The following is a 9969-nucleotide window of genomic DNA, read 5'->3' on the forward strand; positions in this document are numbered from 1 at the left end:
ATTACTGAGATGAATGAATTTTAGGGACAGTGACATTTTTGGTCAAAAGCAAGAAGCAACAATCATGTGTGAATCATACAAAATTGGCAGTTATGAATCTTGTATTGTTCAGTTTACACTCTGTTCTCCTAGATGCACATAATAGCTTGTGAAATACTGTAATTACAATCTTTCGCAAAGAAATACCACTCAATTGAAGAAAAAATGTGTCTCAGTCCCGCAGCCTCACTTTTAAATCTGTAATGATGCTCAACGAAAGGTGCTTTAATGCCTTGATTCTCCTATTTATCTCATCGTTAAAGGAGAAGATGAAGGGATGGAAGGGTCAAGGAATTTTGAAAATAATGTTCTTATAATTTGCCTACATTTCTTACTGGAGCACTTGAGGTTGGAAATTGATTTAGAATTGCTATGCATTTGAAACCTAAGCTAAATTTCTATATTCCCATATGTTCCTATTTCATTTTCAGTGCAGCTGCATATAAATGCATTCCTAAAAAATGAAGGCTTAGTACAAAGTGCTATGCCATTTGTAGCTACAGGGCTGAGTGTGAGGGTAGTCATTAATCCAGACTGGTTTGCCATTGTTCCACATGGGAGTTGTATAAATTTCATCTAAAATTCAGTGGTATTTCCCTTTAACACAGAATGAAAAACTGTAAGGTGGAGCATGCCAAGGGATATATCCAACACACTTCACATTCAGTGACCCGGTTTAGCATATATTCAGTATTTGACAAGGTGTCTCAAAGACCCAAATGACAGAAAAGATTGGGCTCCAAAAGAGACACAGTTGAACATTTCATCACTCTTTGTTAGAAAAGGACGGTTGGTGTGAACATGAATGACACATATAAAATCCTCATAGAAACACCAACCACCATCAGTCATTTGAATACAAAATATGGACATTGTAACATCTCAACAGTGGCTTTAAGATACTGAGCAATCAGAAAGTAAGAATTCATCCCATTGTGGATGGTTTCAGGGTTTTGTAACGAGAAAAAGACACTTTCAAGATATAAATGTAAAATCTTCCACCTGCAGGAGAGTGAAGATCTTCACCACTTGACCAAGCACCATTTTGAAACACTAAGGGTTTTGCAGATGTTTAGCTGTGGCCATACAGTTATTGATCTCCGCCCAATGACAGGGATAAAAAAACAAATTTTGCAAAATGGAAACTTTTTATTGTCAAAAAAGCAACAGATTACACAGTTAACTTTCAGCAAATGCAATCCTAACTGAAACTGTACTCACATTCGGGACTTCAAAATGAAAGACTCACATACTTACACACAATCTATCTATAATATACAAAAAGAATACATAATAAATATTAAAATGGCCACAAGAGAAAAAAGTAAGTCATTGAAAACAATCAGTAGAGAGCAAATGTAGGGAAAGTAGAAACAAGACGGTGTGCCTTAAATGTCTGTTCTTGTTTTTTTTGTGTGTTTTTTTTTTTTTTTCTTTTACATTTTTTACAAATTGTGCAAGATTTCATACTAAGGCTCTGGTCTTGAAGTGACTATTGTCTGATCCACGCAGCAAACACGTTCTGAAACGCACATACATGCACCCACGGGCACGCACGCACGCGCACACACACTCCCTGTGCTCTGAGCACTCTGTGGGGCGGAGCAAACGGTTGCAGAATAAAAATGGGCTGCTGCTCAGTGTATGGTCTGTGATGCTCATTGGAGTGGACCAGCTTTTTCAAAAAATGGACATGCACTTCACGTTGGTGTGAAAAAGAAACAAAAAGCTCCTGTTGAGTCTAAATAAAAAGCAAAAAAAAATCTTTTTAGGTGTGAATGAAACAAACAAACAAAATAAATAACCCAACAACCAAGAAACATGACAATATTGTAACCATTAAGGCAAGAACACCCGGAGTGGCATCAGCAATACTGTAACAACATGATAGTGTTTAGGTACATGGATATGATGAAACATTTAACTACTTCTTCACTGTCTTTTTAAGCACAAGGATGTTCTTAAAAGCAACTTTTTAAAATCCAAACATCATTTCATCTTTTTTTTTTTTTTTTTTCCTCTTTTGTTTTTGTAAAAGGTGATAAGAAAATTAACAATGCCAGACACTAAGGAGATATGGATCGTAAAACTACAAGAAATCATTTCTAGTTTTAAGTTGCAACTTCAAAACCATACGTTGTAAATCCCCACCATTAAGCCCCCGCCCCGTAAATGAAAAAGGTATCACTTACATTAAAACCATTTTATCCTCTTGTGATGGTGTATTCCAACAGTCACCAAGTTTTGCTTTACTTACAGCGGTTGTGTAGTCTGTTGCAAATTAAAGCATTCATTGTTTAGTTTGGAAAATAATAAGAAGAAAAACGTTGTCCTTGCAATGCATTTGGCAACTGTTGACCAAAAAAAGCATCTTTACATCTTCTTTTTAGTGCAACTCGTAAAATGTAAAACATTTCCAGTGATTCCTTGAGAGGTATCATTTCTTTGTTTTCTGTTCTTTTTTTTCTTTTTCTTTTCATATTGATGCTTCACACTCACAGAATAACGCAAGAGGTTTTGTTTTCATTGTTTTCTCAAATCTTTTTTCTTTTCTTTTCATTTTTTTTTTCAACTTTTTGCTTCTCTGCATTGGCATGGCCTTCCACAATGTCTGTTTACTAAAACATAAACACAGGAGGGGATCCGGACCTCCTGCGTATTCCCATTCCCTTCAGCCTCCACGTTTGACACGTTTGATATTCAATCAACCCGGCAGAGCCCCGTGATTGGCAGTCCACCTTCTACGTTTGTAAAGAAGGGTTAGGACGAGGAACAGGAGAAAAACTGGAGAATGAAGGGAAGAGAGATAGAAAGAGAGAGTGCGCTGTACAGTGGGAACGAGCCCAGATCAAGATCAATCAGGGAAATAGAGACATAGATGAGAAAAAAACCCACAGCAAAACCTTCATATAACACAGTAGGGTTCCCTTGGTAACCTGGATTTTCTGCAGTAGAGGAGTGTGGTGCTGAAGCAGCGCCGAAGCTCCCTGTTGGAGAAGATGCAGATAAAAGGATTGACCCCAGCCTGGGCAAAGCTCATCCACACGGCTGCTGTCAGGTATCCCCCAGGGACTACAGGACCCCTTGCAAACACCCGCCAGTAGCAGGCGACCAGATAGGGACCCCACAGTGCCAGGAAGAAAAATGTCATGATGTAGAACATCCTACTAATCCTCTTCTCTGTTTTGAATTCATCCAATACCAGTAGACGCCTGCGGCCTGCTGCATTGCTGTTCTGCCGGATACCCAGCAAAGTAGGAGGGGTGGGGCCTCGACCAAATCCCGCCAGCCAGTTGGCCGCTGCCTGCCCGCTGGCTCCTGGGCCGTGGAAGGTCCAGTTCTGGCTGACAGCAGGCACAAACTGGACAGGCTTCATTTTTCGACGGTCATGAACAAAGAAGATGAGCTTGAGGTAAACCAGCTGTGTGGCCAGGAGGATGAGCGCCAGCAGGAGCATGAAGCCCAGTGAATCATTCGCCCTGAAGGAACGGTGCTGGAATGTGCACTGGTCCTCCTCCCGGATAAAAGAGTACGTCCCTACATCTAGCACTGGAGGGAACGCCATAGCCACTGACAATGTCCACACCATGCAGATGACAGCCAGACAGGTCCAGAAGGTCAGCCTCTTGGTGTAGAAGCGGTGATGTGCGATGGCCAGGTAGCGGGTGACGCTGACACAGAATAGCATGAACGCCGTGTGGAAACAGGAGAGCACTCCCAAGAAGGCTATAACTTTGCAGGTCAGCGTGCCGTAGGTCCAGGCAGATCCATTCTTAACCGAAGTGAAGACAAAGGGGAAGCAGATGGCTGAGCGCAGGATATCTGAGGCGCACAGGTCCAGCAGGAAATAGTAGGGTGCTCTGTGCAGGCTCTTGTCTTTGACCAGCAGAATGGAGATCAGGAGGTTTCCAACCACACCGACTCCAATGATGAAACCCAGAGAGGTCAGTTTGAGGAACGTGGCGAGAGGAGAGACATTCTGCAAGATGGTGTGGTCCCCTGCATGGCTATAGTTCGCCATAGATGGAGGAGGGATCATAAAGATAGTGGAATAGCTTCAGCCAAGTATCATGATCTTGAGGTGGCAGGGGGAGGCGTTAGATCCATTTGGCGGTGTGCTTTGAAGAGGTTTCCAGGCATATAAGCAACCTCTCCACTAAGGCATCCTTTGTTCCTTTGTCTCATCACACCTAAAAAAAATCCCTGAAAAATAGCATCAGCGTTCAGTCCACAGCTGCATTGTTGCAGTAGCACAGTCTAGAATGTGGTAAGCCATACACACATATAATATATACACACACACACACACACACACACACACACATATATATATATATATATATATATATATATATATATATATATATATATATATATATATATATATATATACATGTTTATTTATTTATTTATTTATTTTGTGTCTCTGCCCGTCATTTAATTATTTCTTTTCTTTACATTTTCACATTTGCAGAGTGCAGAGCTGTGTCTCAGCCTGGAGACTTTGTCTACAGACAGAGACACAGACGGACAGTGATGGAGCTCTGCAATAATTCAACCTTTAATCTTATGGCTGCGGAATTTGCTGAACAAAAGCAACACAAACAAGCAAACAAACAAACAAATAATAATAAATAAATAAATAAACCCAGAAAAAGGCACAGTATTACCAAACGACGCATTTTCCCGTGACTGTCTGAAAGGAGCGAGCTGCCCAGAAATAAAAAAAAACTCGTCTCACGGACATTTGCAGCGCACTGTGAAACGCTGAGAGAAATGCGGTCCAGAAGAAGCTCTTCTTGCTCTTCTTGATCAGCCCCTACACCCTGCAGAACACAGGAAGGCTCTTTATCGGTGGATGCCTCGGATGAACTCGCCCTGCCTTTATCCATTGTGGAAAATCGACGGAGGAAGCGTCCATAATAAAGCCTGCGCGTTTCTGTCTGATTAAAGGTTAACTGGATTACGCGTCTTAAGTTAATAAGCAGTGTTCTCATTAGGGCGGTTATTGAGCCAGCCTCAATTTTCTACATCATCTTTTCTGGTCATTTCAAAGCGAATACAGCTGCTGTGTAATACTGGCACTAAAATCTAATGTCAGTATTGCACATGATGCATCTCGACATCATTTTCCTTGTTATGAAGCGGGTGTGATTGAAGAGGATGGGTACAAGTGACAATAACAAGCCTGCGGGTAGCAATATTACGGAATGTCTATCCAATACCCATCTGTATTGTTTCCAAATGGCCATGTCTGATTTTATTCATTGGCGTTTGTGGCTACTTACGCGTTTAAATGCGTCCTCCGACTGTCAGTCGAGTATTTAGGCGCGTTTGAATCCCAATTAAAAAAAAAAAAAAAAATCAAACCAGGATGAAATAACGGTCCTCGCATCCCCATCGGCTGGATAAAGCGTAACAGGGTAGCGGATCCGCACGGCCATTAGACTAGAATCATTTCCAAGTCCTCGCTATGAATTGCCCAGAATCGCAGCCACCACACAAGACAAGGCCAAAAAAAAAAAAAAAAACATAAGGAGAGAGACAGCCGAACACAATCAATCAAAATCCTACCTGTTGATAATCCTATTTCGCGTCCCTCCTGGATCTTATTTACATTGCACTAGTCGGATTTTTGCTGTTTTAAAAAGCCTGATTTGTTGCCTGCCCCCTTTTTTCCTCCACGGTGAATTTCCTACAGTAAACGGAGCCCAGGGCGCATGCGCCCTGCATCCTTATTTGCGATCCAAGACGCGTCTCGTCTCTTGTTGCAGCAGCAGCAGCAGCAGCAGCAGCAGCTCCGTCTCTGTCACGGTAACATCTGTTCAGTGGGTGCGCTGCTGGTCGGTAACGCGTTACTGCAGTACTCACTAGTACGTCTGGTAACGTGTGGGTCTGGTGTAAAGGTTTTTTTATTTCTTTACAACTTCATGATGCTCTTGACTTTTATAGGTTTATTTAAACCCATGTCTTTTATGTGTTTACCATTTAAATCATGAGGAAGTCTTTTCTTATGTTGTTTAATATCAGATTATTAGGTGGATCTCACCTGTGTACAGGAGCTCTCCATCCGCCTTTCACTGCACTCATACATGTTTCACCTCACACAAATGTCGACCATTATGTACAAAGTGAGGAGTTAAATCAGGCAGCCCTGTTCACCTCAAGCTAGAATGGCTTCCCCTGTACTGTCTATGCATAATTGACAAGCACTTTGCACACTGTTTTCCATCCTGCCTGATAAATTCATGGAGTTTGGTTTCTCCACCGTGACGACGTGTGATGTCATGATGAGTGTGACTGAACAATGATCAGACTCATACATGTACACATGTAGACACATATATACATGCACATACATCCAACTGAACAGGGACAATGTGACTTTGTCTACTGAATTAGATATGATCATACATGTGGGGCGTCTTACTGTAACGGATATAATCTTCACTTACAGCAGCATAGGTAACAACGTGAACTGTGCAATTTCTTTATTATTAAAAATGCACGCTGCTGAGATATATAGTCAGCTCCCTTTTAATCACAGCTCACCAAATTTACAGACATGGAGACCTATTCACTGTAATAGATGTAGTGATCCACATAGGTTGACAGTAGATTATTAGCAAAGGTACAGGAGAGACTGGAAGATTAATTTTACTCTAAAATAAATTAACTACACTGCCCTCCGGACAAAGCTAAATCAAAGCAAAGGTGATTTTATGCATGTTCTAATATTCTCTAATGAACAATCACTCATTTTGACGCAGGCCTTGTAAATAGTTGGACGTATCCTCATCCCACGGTAAAATAATGATTTTAATCACTCGTAATACAGTTGAACACTTGTTCATTAGTCTAAATATAAAGGGTTCTTTTAAATACTGAGTTTCACTCGAGGACAACAGTTGCAGGCCTCTTATAAAACTAGATTGCAGGAAAGTAGCATCACTTCCCTTTTCCTCACTATCGATCTTTATCTCAAGACATCTCAGATTAATCTCGTGACCCTCTGGAAGGAGCTGAACCCACAGGTCAAGCAAAACCAAGTGGATCTAGTAAAACAATGTAGATAGTCCCCCATAAAAGAGTGGAGAAGAGCTTCAAATAAAGCCATTTATTCTTCACAAAGCAATAGGCACGTTTGATTAGCACGAACTGCAGCAGCAGCCCCTCTCTTGTCATGTAACAACACTTGCCAAAGTGTGCTTCAAGCACCGGCAACGCTGTGCTGCAAGCTGCAAGCTGCAAATCTAGAGACAGCAGGAAATCACAGTGATCGCTCCAAGCAAGGAAAAGTGTTCAGATCAGTCATGATCAGGAGAGTAAGCAACAGCTGCAGCAGTGTTTGGTCCCCAATGTCAGCAATGCAACAAGAAACAGCTCCTCTTATAGGGACTTCCTGGATGTTCCCTTCCCAAGAGTCCACGTGGTTCCCCTCGGATTTGACGCGATAATACCGATAAGGCACGATTCTCATCAGTGACCTGGTGCCAGGCTGAACACAGGCGACAACACGGGGAGGTATTAATGTGGTGGATGGTGACATGACAGGACAGGTGAACGATTACAGGGTCATCTCTCGTCACAGCTGCCCGTTCCGCCTTCGTGCGTACCAGCCAAGACAGACGCAGAAGCCCACCACAGTCAGGACGGTGCCCAGCAGCAGCGCCAAGGCGTCGCCCGCGTCGTAAGCCTCCACCGGCGGGATCAGGGACAGCACGACCATCCAGATGATCGGTGCGACAGCTGGAAGTTCAAGTCTGGGAGCCATGTTGAGCTTTTTCCGCTGTTGCTGTTGACTTTCGGGAAGCTGGGGCGCCTGCGTCGAAGTCAGATGACAGCGACGCAGCGGCTCCACTTCCTGGTGCGCTCAGCCAATCGTAGCTCGTAGCGCAGCTGGGATTTTCCCTTTCACTCTCTTAAAGAAGAGTCCATTTGTTTTCAATTAGACATTTGTCCCGTGGCACAGAAATAACGACACAATTATTTCTCTTTTATGTTGTTGATCTGTTTTTAACCAATATAAATTGCAAACAGAAACTAGAAAACTGTACAGTAGCATTATTTCCCTTATTATTGATGATCAGGCTGACAGACTGTCAGTGCTTCATGTCCCTACCCCCCAGGCCCTGCTATAAACAAAGGAGACTATTTAACATCAGTCATGGTCATCAACAACTTGATTTGTCTCTGAAGACAAACACGTGCTGACAGAAACAAGCTAAACTACTGTCTGTTGCATATGACACTTGTTTGTCAAGGTCAGATTTCTATGTCACCCAGATAAAACTGCCTACTGCAGCTATGTTTTATTAATTAATATGGAAAATAATTGAACAAATCCACCGTGTTGTCATGACTAAACATGGGGACCTCTTACTTCATGCAGGGTGGGGGACTGGGGCCCAGTTTATATCTCTCTGTGTGCTCTCCCAGGACACTTTGCTTGTAATTTCATTAGGGTAGAAAAGCGAGCAAGTAAAATATTGACCTTGTACGCCTGCTATACCTCTGTACCTGGCTGCTCCAAGCCAGGAGATGAATAGGCACACATTCCCTCTGTTCGCTCCTCTCGCTTTCTCATCACACACTCTCTCCAGCTCCGCTGTCTGTTCGGCAATTTGTCTGACACATACATGCACACTTACAGTGCACACATGTATTCGTGAGTCATTTCTCGTCTCTATGGCTGCGCTGGCTTTTCAAGCAGGTTTTTTTATTTTTTATTTCAAACATACAGGTCATTGACATCGTCAGAACTGGTACCAGCAGATGCACAGTAGATCTCAGCAGTGTTTGTAGGAAGAGGGAATATCCATAAAGAGGAGTGCGCCTAGAACAGTGACAATAATATCCCCTATTATTTGTTTTGCATTGCAACATCTGAAGGCCCCGTCTCTATATTTGTACAGTGATGAGGCTGAAAGCGACAGTATGTTTTGCGAGGTACAATGTAGTAAAAAGGCCAGTTTTGGGAGTCCTTGGTTTCATATGCGTCATCCATTCTCAATTTCTGACAGTGGAGACAGAGTTCCACCTTTACCAAACAACACAAAACATCTCTCCCTGAAGATTAATTATGTTCTGAAATTGGTTTTCTCAGAAACCTCTAAAAAGCTGACCCTTTAAAGCAATTGCTGTAGTAGTGCTTTTATAGTGTTTTGGCATACTATCCATAATGAATTGTACTGTGAGGGACATGACAAATGGATTTTCCTGTGTCTTTTGTGACAGTGTGCAAGACGTTAAAATACTTACGAGGGCCTGAATCAACACCAGAAAAAGAAATAAATGGTAGCTTGGATCTGCGTAACACAGTGTTGGACCACACTGACTCACACGCTGGCTAGAGACGTGGGATGAGCTGAAATACATCACAAACCTGCAAAAAGACAAATGACGCAGTGTAATTATATATTCACACTGGAAGCTGAGAGGGAGTCTGAGGGTGGATGCTTGACAATCACGCATCCGAGTGTTACGCTGACAGTTGTATAATGCTTTAAAGGGTAATCAATTCATCCTTGCATTGTTGCTTTGTTCTTGAAATTTGCTTGAGATAATTTGACAAAGTAAATATTCAGTCACGTTTTTGAGGCAGTGTAACGTTGTCGTCACATGGCACAGATTTGTGACCTTTTTTTTTTACAGTGATACTTGAGAGCTGCCACTGCGTTAAGAAGGTAGTAGATGAGAACAGATCACTGTAGTGTAATATAAGAGAGTAAAATGTAGTTCCTTTGGTTAAACAGCAGTACAAGAACCGTGGCATCACTGGTTTGATTACTCTACATGTCAAAGTGTCCTTGGACAAGGCAAGAAAATATAGCAACCTGTCCACAACAATTTCCCCATTAGAATTAATAAGGTATGTCAAAATAGAATAAAAAAAGGCTCAAGGCATTATCATATTACTGCAGAGTGTCA

The 9969-nt window shown here is 42.1% G+C and overlaps 2 protein-coding genes across 2 annotated transcripts; both read right to left on the reverse strand.

Annotated features, from left to right (window-relative positions):
• Positions 1-1731: 1731 nt before the first annotated feature.
• Positions 1732-5736, reverse strand: gpr85 (G protein-coupled receptor 85). The gene is made up of 2 exons (XM_026361574.1): positions 5614-5736; positions 1732-4242 (listed from the first exon to the last, which is right to left on the reverse strand). The coding sequence occupies exon 2, from the start codon at positions 4076-4078 to the stop codon at positions 2945-2947; it is 1134 nt and encodes a 377-aa protein (XP_026217359.1). The 5' UTR covers positions 4079-4242; positions 5614-5736; the 3' UTR covers positions 1732-2944.
• A 1391-nt stretch (positions 5737-7127) lies between these two features.
• On the reverse strand, positions 7128-7887 carry LOC113163077 (small integral membrane protein 30). Its single transcript, XM_026361399.1, has one exon. It carries the CDS (start codon positions 7811-7813, stop codon positions 7625-7627), a length of 189 nt encoding a protein of 62 aa, XP_026217184.1. The 5' UTR covers positions 7814-7887; the 3' UTR covers positions 7128-7624.
• Positions 7888-9969: the final 2082 nt, after the last annotated feature.

This window comes from Anabas testudineus, chromosome 23, assembly GCF_900324465.2.
Source record: "Anabas testudineus chromosome 23, fAnaTes1.2, whole genome shotgun sequence".
Lineage (NCBI taxonomy): Eukaryota > Metazoa > Chordata > Actinopteri > Anabantiformes > Anabantidae > Anabas > Anabas testudineus.

Excerpts from the sequence above, each read along its gene's own strand:
- LOC113163077 (XM_026361399.1), bottom strand. The coding sequence starts at position 7,813 with ATGGCTCCCAGACTTGAACTTCCAGCTGTCGCACCGATCATCTGGATG.
- gpr85 (XM_026361574.1), bottom strand. The coding sequence starts at position 4,078 with ATGATCCCTCCTCCATCTATGGCGAACTATAGCCATGCAGGGGACCAC.